We start from the raw sequence: 15,937 nt of genomic DNA on the forward strand, positions 1-15,937 counted from the left end.
TTTGATAGTGACTGAATCTCCATCTTTCACTGACACTTTATTGACTGTACTAGTTACTTAAACAATTAAAAACAAAATATATGATCAATGGATAAAATATGTTTATATGTGATATTGTGCTGTAGATTAAACTGTCCAGCAGATATAAGTAGTTAAGATGCGCACACCTCTATCAACTGAAACAATAAAAGGTTGCTTCTGTGTTTGCATCAGCAATGACATTTAAATGACAAGCTATATAATACTACAGCTCTCTGACAGGGACCAACATGGCCAACGAGTGTTCACTTTAATACTGTACGTACACACTTAAGTGCAATCTTGAACTTTTATCTGCAACAGGAAGGATGTGCAGCTTCATCTGTTACAATCTTTCTTCCCTAAAGGGAGCTGAATTACACAAGGTGGCTGATGAGGTAAATCGTGAATGCAGCCACATGGTGTTTAGGGTATGTAATTACAAGTGAGCATTGTACACAGGAAGTAGCCCATTCATCCATCATCTGATGAGTGGACATTCTCCACAAGATCTGACATCCACTACGGATCTTGTTGCTCATTGATTCAAAAAAGAATTGAAATGAAGCCATTAGTTTTCTCACCCTCTAATTTCACTTTCATACAGTTTCAACACAGTTGTTTTTACAAACGAAGAATAAAGGCTAATATCATTATCACGCTTGTTCAAATCGTCAAATGAGCTATTTTCACATATTGCTTTTAAAGAAAAGTCATGTGATGAAGAATCACCATAACTGGAAGACTTTGTGATCACATACCTGCTCAGTTAAGTCTCTATCTGATTAAGATTACTATAATCTGTTTTATCTCATGGCCATGTAAGATTTCTCTCTGCAATGTCACAGTGCAGTCTTGCAGAATTTCTGCAAAGTCACAATAAATTCTGTAAGAGCTTTACTCTTCATTTCTCACGTAAGCAAATGACCGGTCTCACACTTCTGCCTTTGAACTCCTTCTGTCATAATCCGTGCTTTGCACGCCTGTTTTTTGTTGAAGATTCCCCTTGTGTGTTGTCATAGTCTGTGTTTGTCACATCCTGTTTTATTTGAAGGTTCAGGTTATGTTTCTTTGTTTGCTTTACTTCCTGTGTTTTCTTTGTGACTGTCTGATCTGTTTCACCTGTGTGTCATTAGTTGTCCTCCCTTGTGTATTTAAGTCCATGTCTTCCCCCCAGTCTTTGTCAGGTTGTTGTCTTCGTTACCCTCCTGTCTGAGATCCCTTACCGTACCAGATTCTGTGCGAGCACTTTTCTTGATGTTGTCTTTGTTTTTGTCCATGTAAGTGTTTCCTTGTCTTGTCTTTGTCTGAGAATCCTAGCCTTTGCCCCCATGCCATTAGTGAGTGTTTTTCCATGTGCATTCTTATTCATGTCCAGGCCATGTTTCATGTAAGTGTGTTTCTAGTGTTGTCTTTGTCTTAACCCATGCCACATACCATGTAAGCGTCTTTTAGAGTTGTCTTAGTCTAGCCACGTTTCTTGTTCGTGTTCCTCTAGTTTTTGTCTCTGTCCATGAGCCATGCCCATTCGTTGTGTTTGTTCAGTGTTCCCCTTTGATGTCATCGTTCTCTGTGTTCAGCCCATCTACCAGTGTGATTGTGCTCCTTAGTTCCCGGAGTTTTGGTTTAGTTCCTTTAGTTAAACAAATTTAATAATTTGAACCAGCTCCCCCTCCTGTCTGCATTTGTGTTCAACCCTTAGTTCCCCTGAAACCCCAGTCCTGACACCTTCTAGCTGTCTTCGTGAGAAATTGGGAAATAAACCACATCTTACCGTTGTCATGGCTGATGATGCTTCTTTGGTCTGCTCTAAAAGTGAAACAGTAAATCTCCTGTTACTCTGTGCATGCATAATAGTATGTATTAAAAATAAACATTTAAAAATGACAAAGATGAGTTTGGTATGAATTGAATTCATTGTGGATTACTGAGCTTTTTCAGCATGAACCAGATGGACAAGGTCACCCTAACAATGATGATCAACAAGCTCAAAGGGATGATGAGGCTCTTTAGGTCAACTGAAGCACTGCAGCATACATTAACATAATTAACACATATACACAAACTGTATCATGAAGCTTGTGACTCACCTTCTAGTCCAGTGAGGATTAGAAAACACAATTTTACCACAAGAAACCAGCACTCCAAGCGTATGAAGTGAAAAGTGGTGATTTATTAAACATGGCCGCAGCAATAGAATATCGAATAGTAATCAAAATAATAAATGTTTAACAGCATCACCCTCTCGTGTCTGAAGTTAATTTTCACTTTTCAAAAGGGGTGAAATAAAAGGATTTTGATTTTGGTTTCAGCCTTGAGGAGAGGAAATCCTGTTTTCCTGCTCATCTTATGACACAATACACTCCAAGTTTGTTCGTGTAGCCTGATTCAATTACATGTTTCTAATATGCAGATGACAGAACGCACATTGAGATACGACACGACAGGGAAAATACGCAACAAGCTCCAAAACAGCCTGACCATTGTGAGGCTTAATACAGAACACATCAGTGAGCTCAAGATTCACGTTGTCAATGGTTTCGTGAAACACTTGGCGATCTGAACATTTGAGAGCATTTTCTAAGACTACCTATAATTTTCATGAATGTACACATCCAGTATTGTGAAAGTCAGAATTTCTGCTTTCATGAAAGGTGGAAACTGAAAAAAGAGGGAAGTGTCATTTCAACCAGAAGAGATCAATAGATTAGACGAGAAGAGGTAGAGGAGGATGAAGACAACAGAAAATGGCAGATCAGTTGTTGAATTCATTTGCATGCGTTTGGTAGTTTGACAGTTTTATTTTTATTTTTTTGGTAACTTAAACATTATCAACTTATCAGATATCACTTATCAACGTAACTTAAACATTCATTTTACATCAAACGTCATAAAAATGTGGACAAAAAACTCCTGCATCAGTGCAGGATGCTTTTGGGGAAAACCTCTCACAGAATTGACCATCTTGTAACTGTACAACGATTTTGGAAAATCAGACCCAGGTCAGTACTTGTTTTGAAATGTTTTGCAGCTATGCAGAGGAGGATCAAAAATGGGGAGAAGCTGTAAAAACCTCAAAATGAAAAAAGGAGTTAGAAGTTATGGCAAAATCAAACAATGCCAGATTATACATATTGTTTCTTTTCTTGGTGCTTTTTGCTGTATTCAATAAATGATGTGTGTGCTGAACAATAAATATTGTGTGTGCCTTTTAATGTGGTAATATTGTGGAAAACAAGTCATGTATTACCCCCCTTGAAGATCGTCTCACATGTTTGACATTACTGTATGTTACTTCCTCTTCAGCCTGATGAAAGAACAAACCAAATATCCTGTACATAAAGTGTACACACTGTTCTATGAGACTTGTTCAGCTAAGACAACATCAACATGACCAGAACCACTGCGTACAAATACCTTTCAGGCACACATGATCAGAGGAATTACTGTGTAACTGAGATCTGTATGTTTTAAATTATACACACATTTGATGCGCTTCTTTTTTTTGTTTAAACTCTTTACAACTCTGGCTGAAAATTTCCCATTTTCCATTCAGCAGATTTAGCTTTTTGCTGGATGTGGGATCCAAAGAAAATCTGAACAGTTGTGCTGAAATAAAACAAATCAAAACAAAAAAAAAAACAAACAAAAAAGGTTCTGCCCCAATAATTTTCATACCGTCCCTTACCGTCCCTGAGGCTTGTCTCTTTTTCTTGACATTACTGTAAGTTATTTCCTCTTGAGCTTCTTATGTCATTTAACTATCAGACATTTATCACCAGTGATACACAGTAGTCCTGCAGCTGTAAAGGGACAGCACAGCATAGTCCCTGAAATTTTTATTATTGATGTTGCTTCAGCAAATAGTCACAATAGCACCCCTCCTTCTTTGTACTGAGAGATGAATCAGAATATCATCCTGTTGTTGTGGCTGATGATTCGACTCTGGTCTGCACTAAAAATGAAACAGTGAAAACTCATGTTAGTGCAGAGTGACAATAATGCACAAAAGTTACATTTAAAGTAAAAAAAAAAAAATAATAATAATAAACCATTTTGGCACAAATTGGATTTATCAAACTTTAGCAGAGACTTACTCTGTCTTTTTAGCATATACCAGATGAACAAGGTCACCATTACAGTGAAGATCAGCAAACTCAAACGGATGATGAAGCTCTTTGAGACAACTGTACCACTGCAACATACATTACAAACAAAGAGTGCAAATAGATTAAGATGAACAGACTCGTATAAATATTCCCACAATATTCTTGCACACATATGCAAAGCCTTCTAACCTGTCCTGTTCAGCCTGATCTGTGTTCGGTGGTTGCTCTGTGGGATTCTTAGACTCTGGAGCAGGTGAAATGGGGGTTAAACTGGTTGTTGCTGTAATTGTGAATATAATCCAGAGAATAACCGAGTAAAATGACAATAATAAATCATAGAATCTAATTTATATTAAATCAAAAAAATGTACAGATGACTGTGCTTGAGAAATATTTATGATTCACGATTTCATATTATTAACAATGTACAACTACTTACCAGTAGTAGGTTTCTCAGTAACAGTGAGGTGCACTGGCATCTGTAAGTAAGCTGTCTGTCGTCAGTTCGCTCATCGTCACAGTAACAACACTAGAACTTGCATTGATGGTCACTCTTGTTCCATCTATTGATCCCGATGAGCTCAGACAGGAGCCGCCCAGCCTGCACCACTTCATTTCTCCAGAGTTATGATGGAAACAATTGATGGTTATTTTTTCTCCATGAAATCCTGTGATCTCCTGATGGTCCACATATAGTCTGGGCAAATCTTGAAGGAAAACAAATTCAGTAGAAAATTGTGGGTAGCTTAATTACAGTCTCCAGAGCAATAAAAACTGTTAAAATCCCACTAAGGATTTGAATAAAGATGCTTTAAGGGCTCTTACCTCTGGTGACTGACAGGTGAAAATACTCTTCAACATCTGACCCTCCATTAATTTCCACAGCACACCAGTAGTCAGCGTCTGTATCCATCAGATCATTTATAGTCACAGTGAAGATTCTTTGGTTTTTGTCATCAGAGATCAAAAACTTTCCTGAGCTTCGTTGGTTTGTTTTCACTGCATATGAGCAGTGGCGAAAATAATATCCTTTACACAAGTATTTCACATGGTTTCTGTACTGTGAGCCATAGAGACATGGGATAGAGATTGAGCCTCCAGCCTTTACTGACACATTACTGACTGTAGTTATGCCATGAATTCCTGCAACAAGAACAAATACAGCATTTTACTGGATATATTCATAATATTATCATTATGATGATATAGGGGGCAGCAGTGGCCTAGAGGTTGGAGAAGCGGCTTGTGATCGGGAAGTCGCCTGGGCGCTTGATTGCAGCCCACTGCTCCTGTGTGTGGTTCACTGCATGTTGCGTGTGTATGTGTTTCTTCAAACAGAGATGGGTGAAATGCAGAGAATAATTTCCCAGTCTTGGGATCAGTAAAAAATATATAGAGATCAGTATGAAATTAAGAAAAAGAATCATCTCCTGGTCATTAGGACCATGAGAAGCATGTTCAGATCTGACTTCCTGCAATTGCAAAGGAATCTGCATTAAGATGAAACGCATTGGTGACGTCACAAAGACTACATCCCTTGTTCTATACAGTTTCATGCTACATTGCACACTGTTGGGATGCACTTTGTTATTATATACTAATATTACGACTATACTATAATATCTATACTGGCTATCACATGCTGCCGTGATGCCCAAATTTCCTTTTTCTTATCTTGTCTTATCTTATCTTATACTAACACACTTTAGGATATCACAAGAATGATTAGATAGTGAATCTCCAGTTTTCACTGACAATTTATTGACTGTACTATAAAATTAATCAAAGAATCTAATTTATATTAAATCAAAACATTTACAAATGACTGTGCTTGACAAATATTTATAATTCACAATTTTATATCTTTAAGAATGTGTATTTCCTTACTCGTAGTAGGTTTCTCAGTAACAGTGAGGTGCACTGGCATCTGTAAGTCTCTGTGGACACACAAATACCAGCCGCTGCTGTCTGTCGTCAGTTCGCTCATCGTCACAGTAACAACACTAGAACTTGCATTGATGGTCACTCTTGTTCCATCTATTGATCCCGATGAGCTCAGACAGGAGCCGCCCAGCCTGCACCACTTCATTTCTCCAGAGTTATGATGGAAACAATTGATGGTTATTTTTTCTCCATGAAATCCTGTGATCTCCTGATGGTCCACATATAGTCTGGGCAAATCTTGAAGGAAAACAAATTCAGTAGAAAATTGTGGGTGGCTTAATTACAGTCTCCAGACCAATAAAAACTGTTAAAATCCCACAAAGGATTTGAATAAAGATGCTAATGGCTCTTACCTGTGGTGACTGACAGGTGAAAATACTCTTCAACATCTGACCCTCCATTAATTTCCACAGCACACCAGTAGTCAGCGTCTGTATCCATCAGATCATTTATAGTCACAGTGAAGATTCTTTGGTTTTTGTCATCAGAGATTGAAAACTTTCCTGAACTTTGTTGGTTTGTTTTAACTGCATATGAGCAGTGGCGAAAATAATATCCTTTACACAAGTATTTCACATGGTTTCTGTACTGTGAGCCATAGAGACATGGGATAGAGATTGAGCCTCCAGCCTTTACTGACACTTCACTGACTGTAGTTATTCCATGAATTCCTGCAACAAGAACAAATACAGCATTTTACTGGATATATTCACAATATTACTCCTTCATATGACTTGCCTATTGTAGATGTTTATATTAGTTTCACGTACTCACTCAATATAGTCTCCACAAACTATACGGATTGAAAAATGGAAGACATAACTTGTCTGACAGTTATCATAACGATCATCTTATGGTCATTAGGACCATGAGAAGCATAAGCCAGAGTGACATAAAATGATTCTTGTGACTGACCTGTGAGTCCAGTGAGGATCAGAAAAAAGCTGAGATGAACAGCCATGTCGGGGAGTGAGCAGAGAACAACACAAGCCACTGAGAGACAAGACTGATCAGCTACTTCCTAATTCCTAATTTTCGTAATTGCAACTGTTTAGATCTGACTTCCTGAAATTGCAAAGGAAGCTGCCTTAAATTGGTTAGGCAGATTGTGTAAATATCTATGCAACTAGAGCACTGAGCTAAGATTAATGTGCATGTGCAAAATGCAAACATGATGCCTTCGATGTAAAGATGTTCCAGATGTTTTCTTTACACAATTGGTGGTTGGGTACAAACTATTATTGTGAATAAAACAGCCGCGTTAAACACTACCACAACTTTATTTTTAGGTCAGATCTTTTAGGCTAAAAACAACTGAATTAATTCCAAAGTCACAAGAATTCTTCTTCTGGTAACTGTACATCAAAATTCATGGCAATACATTCAATAGCTGTGAAGGTATTGATTAAAAACCAAAACGGACAGTGTTAGGAGTTAAAGTAGGTTAAGGGTTAAAGTTATGCATAACTAGAGGCATGGCTGCTATGAGTGAGCTGCCAGCGTTTAGTAACCGGGCATCAATCAGCTGACCTCAACTCCACCCACACTCCACCTCTCTGCCCATTTTTGAATGAGCCTGGAGTCAGGCACTGCCAAGATGGTGACGGCCAGCGTCACTGAGCTTCACAATGACTCTTCAGAAACATATTGGTGACGTCACAAAGACTACATCCCTTGTTCTGTACAGTTTCATGCTACATTGCACACTGTTGGGATGTACTTTATAATAATATACTAATATTACTACTATACTAAAACACTTTGGGATATCACAAAAACGATTTGATAGTGACTGAATCTCCAGCTTTTAACCGACACTTTATTGACTATGCTAGTTACTTAAACAATTACAAAGAAAATATATGATCAATGTATAAAATGTTTTAATATGATATTGTGCTGCAGATTAAACTGTCCAGCAGATAGAAGTAGTTAAGATGTGCCCACCTCTATCAACTGTAACATTAAAATGTTGCTTCTGTGTTTGCATCAGCAATGACATTTCAATTATGTGCATCCACTACAGATCCTCTTGATCACTGATTAAAAAAAATAATTAAGTAATCAGGCACTGGCAAAATCCATCCATCCATTATCTATACACCGCTGAATCCTTTGCAGGGTCACGGGGGGGCTGGAGCCTATCCCAGCCGTCTCTCGGGCGAAGGCAGGGGGCAGGTCGCCAGCTTACCACAGGGCTACATATACAGACAAACAACCACACGCTCATTCACACCTATGGACAATTTAGAGTTATCAATTAACCTAAGTTTTTGGACCCACGCTGCACAGGGAGAACATGCAAACTCCACACAGAAAGACCCCAGGCGGGATCGAACCGGGGATCTTCTAGCTGTGAGGCGACGCTGCTAACCACCGAGCCACCGTGCAGCACTGGCAAAATACACAGTAGATTTGTTAAAACTAGCAGGTGGAGGGGAATAAGGGGTAAAAATTAGTTGATCAGGATGGAAATGGAGGTCAGTTTCACAACGCAGAATACAGTACCGAGGTGATTTACAGCAACTCCGTCCAGGACTCTGACTCTGGGGACAACAATGACACGATGGGTTCAGGAGGTGACAGGAGAGGAATGAAGCAGGAGAGGAGTGAGAGGGAGGTCAGGCATTAGTCAGCACCCACCTCCAGAGAGAGCCCCTGCAGGCTAAGAGCCAATCCTGACAAGGAAACCACCTCTGGGTTGTTGGACTGACGGCAGACTGGGCACTACAGCGACTGACTATGGCTTCTTCAGGTGCAAAGACAGGACGGGCCAAGGCTAGCTGGTTAGCATGCTAACTTCAGTTGATATGTCTGCAGCGCACTACCTAGATGTCTATGCCATACATCTGAACTTTTACATTTTGACATTCTGCTAATTATTTTAGTTAATTTTTGAATGTTTTCAACTAAAATTCTTACACATTGCACCTTAAATGTTTACTGAACTCGGACCATTCCTGCTCCTGCGCCCTTTTCATGAAAGGACAGTACTTATATGCAAGATTAGCCACGGTATGCTAATTTCATTAGCTGCAGGATACTCTTGTAGCTGTGCAGCCAAATCAACCATTTGTAAGAAGACTGAGTGACAAAAACTCTGATGAGGTTTGGGAGTAGCTAACAGTAATAGCTCACTAGAAGTTTTAGCGACTGCTAAGACACTGCAACAGTTGATTACGGAGGTCGTCTCCAACATACAGCGACTCATCTGTGCACAGTGCTACATCCAGGAAACACTATCAAACAGCTAATCTAAGGTGAGGTCTAACACTGGCTTGGAAGTTTATTATTATTATAATTATTATTATGTTCTTTTAGGTACACACTGGTGGTTAAATGGTCTTCATGTGATCAGTCTGATCATATGAAATACAAAATATTATTCTGTAAGCAAATATGAAACAATTAAAGCAGATGTTTTGCTAAACAAAGCTCTTTATGTTTGGATGGGCATTTATGCATATTAAAACCAAACACTTGTTTTCAGAGATGGCAGTTATGTTAAAATATTTTGCTCTAGTACAATAAATAATACAACAGTTCACAGCCCAAGATTTGTGTTGTCAATGGTATTGTCGACACTTAAACACACAAGGCAGGGCTACTTTGAAATGCAGAAGACGCGAAAGTAGAGAGGAGTTACTGCACACTCAAATGATAACGCCACAGACAGCAAATTGTGACACTCCTTAAAAAAAAAACAACAGTCATCCAACTGTAACCAAATAGATTCAAAGACACACAGACAAGCAGAGGTGAGGTGCTGAGCTGTGCTCGTGCTAAACCAATGTGCTGTATATGACATTCTCATCCTTTGCTTCAACCTGCTGGGAAAAAAGAAGAAACAAATTACCGTGAGGAAAGAATAACAAAATGTGAGAGCAAAATTTGTGAGACACTACTTAACAGCAGTATGCGACAGTCAGCATGAGACTTGGTTCTCCTAATATGTACCTTTCGTACCCTTTTCTGCCTCATGGTAACCACAGAGCTATACATTACGTCCACATCGGTCTCAGCATGTCGTGGCTGCAAGAGGAAGGTGAGACAGCTATGAATGAGATGATCACTTTCTGTTTCTGATTGATTCCATTGTAGATGATGAAATAAGATTTTATGGTGCACCTATATGTTCTTTAGTGTACTTGTATTGTGCAATATAAATTTTGTGTTTTGCAGGTTACATGGAAAACATTTAGTGACAAACATAGCATCTCTTACTGAATTCTAATAGCGATTACTGTTTTCTCTTATTAACAAAAATCCACAATGGAAAAATTACGTATGTGTTTTTTCTAATAGAAACAAATATCTGTCTTCAATGGTACAACCATGCAGCCTATGCAATAATGAAAAAGGAGATCTCTGAATGTTTTTGACATATTCCATTTTTTTCTTGACAATTCTGGAGTTATGGATTACCTGTCTTGAAGTTTTTTTCATGTGGTCAATACTAGAGTAAGTTATTTCCTCTTCAGCCTGTGTTGAAGGAGCAAACCAAATGCAATGGAATGAAATAAAGCCATTAGTTTTCTCACCTTATAATTTCACTTTCATACAGTTTCAACACAATTGTATTTACAAAAGGAGAATAAAGGCTAATATCGTTATCGCGCTCTGCAATGTCACAGTGCAGTCCTGCAGAATTTCTGCAAAGTCACAATAAATTCTGTGAAGGCTTTACTCTTCATTTCTCACGTAAGCAAATGACCAGTCTCACACTTCTGCATTTGAACTCCTTCTAGCTGTGTGAGAAATTGGGAAATAAACCGCATCTTACCGTTGTCATGGCTGATGGTGCTTCTTTGGTTTTCTCTAAAAGTGAAACAATACATTTCCTGTTACTCTGTGCATGCATAATGGCATGTATTACAAATAAACATTTCAAAATGACAAAGATATGCGTTTGGTATGAATTTAATTCATCGTGGCTTACTGAGCTTTTTCAGCATGAACCAGATGGACAAGGTTACCATGACAACGACGATCATCAAGCTCAAAGGGATAATGAGGGTCTTTAGGTCAATTGAAGCACTGCAGCATACATCAAAAAAGCAGACAATGAAAAATAATTAGGATAACCAGAATGCTCTTGTTCAAACAATGCTATAATTTAAACTCGATTCATTGTCTTATTACAAGGTAAAACCCTACATAATGTTGTAGTACCTTAATTATTACCACTCAGTCTTAATTATCATATATGTGTATAGAGATTCCTTTACAACTTTTGGTTTATTTCACCGCAAAATGGCCACAGTTCTCTCAATAGTGTTTGTGAATGCAAAGCCTTCTGACCTTTGCAGTTCCGCTTGAACTGTCGTTGGTGTGTTAAAACCAGTGGTGACAGTCACAAGCTCAGCAGTGGTGGTTAAAAGTGCTGTTGTTGCAAGTGTGGCTATAATCCAAAACAGACAATAACAAGTAGAATAAAATGACAATATTTATTTTACCTCTTCTATGTTAAATCAAATTGTTTTGCACATTTAGTACTTACTCGTGGTAGGTTTCTCAGTAACAGTGAGGTGCACTGGCATCTGTAAGTCTCCTTGGACACACAAATACCAGCCGCTGCTGTCTGTTGTCAGTTCGCTCATCGTCACAGTAACAACACCGGGTCTCACATTGATGGTCACGCTTGTTCCATCTAATGATCCCGATGAGCTCCGACAGGAGCCGCCCAGCCTGCACCACTTCATTTCTCCAGAGTTACGATGGGAACAATTGATGGTTATTTTTTCTCCATGAAATCCTGTGATCTCCTGATGGTCCACATATAGTCTGGGCAAATCTTAAAGGAAAACAAATTCAATAGAAAATTGTGGGTAGCTTAATAACAGTCTCCAGACCAATAAAAACTGTTAAAATCCCACAAAGGATTTGAATAAAGATGCTTTAAGGGCTCTTACCTCTGGTGACTGACAAGTGAAAATACTTTTCAACATCTGGCCCTCCATTAATCTCCACAGCACACCAGTAATAATCAGTGTCTGCATTCCTCAAATCATTCATAGTCACATTGAAGATTCTTTGGTTTTTGTCATCAGAGATCAAAAACCTTCCTGAACTTTGTTGGTTTGTTTTAATTACATATGAGCAGTGGCGAAAATAATATCCTTTACACAAGTATTTCACATGGTTTCTGTACTGTGAGCCATAGAGACATGGGATCGAGATTGAGCCTCCAGCCTTTACTGACACTTCACTGACTGTAGTTATGCCTTGAATTCCTGCAACAAGAACAAATACAGCATTTTACTGGATATACAGTACAGCAAACACTATTCATAATATCATATTTCTTGCCTACTGAAAATGATTATACTGTATTTACTGTTTTTTCAGATTATACGTAACTGTCTCCAAATTATGCATAACTCGAAGACAAACTGCTGTTACTCATCTGACTGACATCTAAAGAATTACACAATTTTGTATCTTACTACTCGTGTATTGTTCATCTGACATGATGACAGCTCAAACATAAGACTAAACATCTGTGCAGGACCCCTGTTCATGATCCCTGACTGACCTGTGAGTCCGGTGAGGATGAGAAGAAGTCTGAGACGAACAGCCATGTCACCAAGAGCAGAGTCAGACAAAGCAACACGCAACACAATGCACTGACTAGTTCTCTACTTCCTCTACTCAAAAACATGCAAAAGCAACTATTGAAATCTCTCTTCCTCCTCCTCTTTAGGCAGTTACATTAATTTGGTTTGATGACGACGAACAAATAATGAGGGCAAACACTTTGTTGTGACAATCAAAACACAAATTAATTAGAATTATTTTCCTTTCTTTCATGCAGCAATTGAGTGTGCTGTTTCTTAATCATGCCCTATATTATACCACACCCCAAGCAAAGCCTGTGGTTGTCCTACTCCATCCAACACTAGATGTACTGGAGATCATTAATCAAAAATGAGATGATCAGATAAAGTAGCAAAATTTGGAGGATCTTGGTAAATGAATTAACCATGTTAACCTCAGTGCCACATCACAGCTTTTGGTTCATATTTAAACTGTTAAACTGTTGCTATGACACAGTGACTGAAAGTGACAGGTAGTCAGGAAAGGGAAGGTCCCTGCATCACATTAAATGTCTGAGTCACAACGTAGCACCACTGTGCCATTCTTGCTTTCCTGAATTCTAACATGTAAGCATTTGTTTGAAGGGGAAAAAAAGAACAACTTCCCCGCTCCCCGCTCTTTGCTTAAAGTAACACACTTCTAAATTGTAAGTTTCAAATGCAGACTGCAGGATTCACTTCATCAGTGTTGCCGTACTTGCAGGATTCGTGTTTTCCCATCTTTTCTCTTCAATAGCACATATTTTAGTGTGTAGTGTGCTGTAGATCACGCTTGCATTTGCTGGTTCAGTTTAATGAGAGAAAACAAGCACTGTCAAGAGAATGCTGAATAATTCTGGACTAACAACAGTGCTGAGTTATTAAGATGCCTATACGAGTTTAAAATGAGTCACATACCCCATGTTGCACACCATCCTTGATCACAAAGCTACTGTGTGTCACACTCTCTTCAGGTTTATGTTCTGCTGGATAAGGTTTGCAGTCAAAGTGACACAATTTCAGGGGAAAGTACAAATGTAAGCAAATGTACTGCACTGTCCTCTTTCATGTGGTGTTAAACAAAATTTGGTTTTGTTGTTTTGTTTACTTTCTTCTGGGCTGCTACATGTTGATTATGAACAATGTTGGAGTAGAGCAGGATCACTCCCTGTCTGTGAGCCTCATGATGGATAGATCTGGAATCTGACATTAATCTTACTACATTATGCTGCAGTTTTTTGTTGTCATCTGTCTTCTGCATGATAATTTTGTTCATTTTGACTATAACTTCACTATCTTATTCATTTCCTGTGAGAGTTTAAAAGTTTGTGGCTGTTTTTCACAGGTTTATTTTTACCCTTCTGTACAACACTTACATTACTCACCACTGCAAACATATTTGCCGTGCTGGACCAAACTGTCTGTATCATCTGCAGTACAATATCATTAGCCAAGATGATGTAGATTTAGTAATTTATAGTCAACAATTCATACTAAGTGTAATTATTTTAAAACTACAATGTACCATACAGTAGATTGATCATGTTCCTAAAATGTTTAATTCATTTGTTGTGGGATCAGTCCAAATATGGACATACAGTCAAATATTTTGCAAAGAGGAAGTATGCCAGTGATATATGTACTACCAAATATAATAATGGGAAAAACAAGGCTATATCTTACTGCAGTGATGTCAAGCCTCTCAGGTTAGGTCTTATCTAAAACACATATTATGTAGAAATTCTAAAATAACAGATATTTTAGCCCTGAATTTGTTTTAGCAGACTTAACAACAGACGTATCTGCTTTACTCTATGCAACAAAACAACTGGTGCTCAAGAATTAAATATAACAAATCAAAAATGACCTTCCATGCACAAATATGTGTTTTTAGTGCTTTGAAGAGATTGTCTACAGCATATCAGCTGTAACAGGAATAGGAGAGGGGGTGATATGCAGAAAAAGTTGTAGATCACATTTTAATCCAGTTACACAGTTCAAAGTGAAATAAAATAAAGGGTACACTCATCTCCTGTTCATCTTGCAGGCTCTCCACCTGCCCTGTTTGTGGGCTGAGCTATATGTGGCTCTGCCCTTGTAAGCAGGGAGGAATGCTCAGTGGTGGTTAGAAGTGTCCCGGTAAAGTCTGAGTAAACAAATGTGAAAAATCATGTTAATCCACATTATGGATGAAAAGGTATTTTTATCCTGTAACTCCCAGATTTTCAAGGTCAATTAATATATCCTTTGCTGCGAGACTAACAGGAGTTGAGTCAAGGTATGATTTGTGTTTTTGTCTACGCTTACTGGTTTCATTTACTTAATAGGTTGCTAATCTAAAAAATCTAAAAAATAGAAGATGGTTAATATCGTCCTGTACTGGGGCTCACTGTAGTTATAGTTGAGGTTAATTCCTGAGCAGTTGCGTACTCTGGCATCTAAAGGTCTCCACTGATGCACCGATGCCAGCCACTGCTCTCTGCCCTCAGTTCACTCAGTCACACTGTTCTGTCTATTGAGTCAGTCTGATTTATCCCCACCCTGACCTCACCCTGTAAACAGATGTTTACTTTTGGATATTTATAACGGCACATAAGAGTCACTCTTCCTCTTCCAAATGCTAAAGCTTCCTGTAGATCCGCGTACACACTTGACGCACCTTGAAAAAAGCACAACCCCAAATGACGCATACAGTGTAGTCTGTATTATCTGAAAATCTGACAAAAACATCATTTCCCCCCACCAAAGAGCTCACAGAAAGAATTTCAAATGCGTTTAAGACATTTTGCAAAACAGCTGAAAATGTTGCCTGTCATCCATATTTTGAATCTTCACAGCACACCAGTAACAACAATAATCTGTCAGATTATTAATAGTTACAGTGAAAATTCACTGGTCTGTGTCATCGGAGGTTGAAAACTTTTCTGAATTGTGTGGCTGGTTTGTTTTAACTTCATATGCACAGACAATAATGTCCTTTACACAGTTTATTTACAAGGTGTCTGTAGGGCATACAGACAAAGGATAGAGATTCCAAGATTGGAAGATTGACAGACCCTGTGTGGCCATTAATTGCTGGAAATGATTGGACAGTCAGAGTTTGGGAGAGGGTTTAAACAAACGGTCAATAGGGGGCTCAGAGCTCATATATGCTAAGGTTAGTTGATCTGACTGTGGTAGTGGAGTATTTTTTTAATCTTCAAAGTGTTCATTCGTTTTGATTTTACCAGGTAACATTAGCTACTGAGGTTACAGAAGTTACGCAGCAGACGCTGACGTATTGGCCGGCCG

The 15,937-nt window shown here is 38.5% G+C and overlaps 2 protein-coding genes across 5 annotated transcripts; both read right to left on the bottom strand.

The window, feature by feature from the left end:
• Nucleotides 1-2,712: 2,712 nt before the first annotated feature.
• On the bottom strand, nucleotides 2,713-8,152 carry LOC121613683 (polymeric immunoglobulin receptor-like). 2 transcript variants are annotated; one of them, XM_041947254.1, is made up of 8 exons: nucleotides 6,987-8,152; nucleotides 6,425-6,742; nucleotides 6,015-6,308; nucleotides 4,953-5,270; nucleotides 4,567-4,834; nucleotides 4,317-4,371; nucleotides 4,116-4,213; nucleotides 2,713-3,973 (listed from the first exon to the last, which is right to left on the bottom strand). In XM_041947254.1, exons 1-5 carry the CDS (start codon nucleotides 7,030-7,032, stop codon nucleotides 4,581-4,583), a joined length of 1,230 nt encoding a protein of 409 aa, XP_041803188.1. In that variant the 5' UTR covers nucleotides 7,033-8,152; the 3' UTR covers nucleotides 2,713-3,973; nucleotides 4,116-4,213; nucleotides 4,317-4,371; nucleotides 4,567-4,580. The 2 variants fall into 2 exon arrangements, with proteins under 2 accessions (XP_041803188.1, XP_041803187.1); XM_041947253.1 differs by having other exon boundaries at nucleotides 4,317-4,407.
• Nucleotides 8,153-8,356: 204 nt separating this feature from the next.
• On the bottom strand, nucleotides 8,357-12,700 carry LOC121613684. 3 transcript variants are annotated; one of them, XR_006007209.1, is made up of 10 exons: nucleotides 12,607-12,700; nucleotides 11,984-12,304; nucleotides 11,572-11,865; nucleotides 11,373-11,472; nucleotides 11,011-11,108; nucleotides 10,855-10,889; nucleotides 10,497-10,553; nucleotides 10,029-10,103; nucleotides 8,715-9,901; nucleotides 8,357-8,617 (listed from the first exon to the last, which is right to left on the bottom strand). XR_006007209.1 is itself a non-coding variant. In XM_041947257.1 (9 exons), the coding sequence occupies exons 1-9, from the start codon at nucleotides 12,650-12,652 to the stop codon at nucleotides 9,854-9,856; spliced, it is 1,071 nt and encodes a 356-aa protein (XP_041803191.1). In that variant the 5' UTR covers nucleotides 12,653-12,700; the 3' UTR covers nucleotides 8,357-9,853. The 3 variants fall into 3 exon arrangements, 2 of the variants coding, with proteins under 2 accessions (XP_041803191.1, XP_041803190.1); XM_041947257.1 differs by having other exon boundaries at nucleotides 8,357-9,898; XM_041947256.1 differs by having other exon boundaries at nucleotides 8,357-9,901.
• Nucleotides 12,701-15,937: the final 3,237 nt, after the last annotated feature.

The sequence above is a fragment of the Chelmon rostratus genome, chromosome 11 (genome assembly GCF_017976325.1).
Source record: "Chelmon rostratus isolate fCheRos1 chromosome 11, fCheRos1.pri, whole genome shotgun sequence".
NCBI classification, from domain to species: domain Eukaryota; kingdom Metazoa; phylum Chordata; class Actinopteri; order Chaetodontiformes; family Chaetodontidae; genus Chelmon; species Chelmon rostratus.

What these genes read in the sequence shown, in the direction of transcription:
- LOC121613683 (XM_041947254.1), bottom strand. Translation starts at nt 7,032, where the DNA reads ATGGCTGTTCATCTCAGCTTTTTTCTGATCCTCACTGGACTCACAG. An exon ending in TACTGAGAAACCTACTACGA is followed by an intron (nt 5,271 to 6,014) that starts GTAAGGAAATAC and finishes TTCTTGTTGCAG; the next exon opens with GAATTCATGGCATAACTACA. An exon ending in TCACCTGTCAGTCACCAGAG is followed by an intron (nt 4,835 to 4,952) that starts GTAAGAGCCCTT and finishes TTTTCCTTCAAG; the next exon opens with ATTTGCCCAGACTATATGTG.
- LOC121613684 (XM_041947256.1), bottom strand. Translation starts at nt 12,652, where the DNA reads ATGGCTGTTCGTCTCAGACTTCTTCTCATCCTCACCGGACTCACAG. An exon ending in TACTGAGAAACCTACCACGA is followed by an intron (nt 11,473 to 11,571) that starts GTAAGTACTAAA and finishes TTTGGATTATAG; the next exon opens with CCACACTTGCAACAACAGCA. An exon ending in CACCATCAGCCATGACAACG is followed by an intron (nt 10,554 to 10,854) that starts GTAAGATGCGGT and finishes CCTTCAACACAG; the next exon opens with GCTGAAGAGGAAATAACTTA.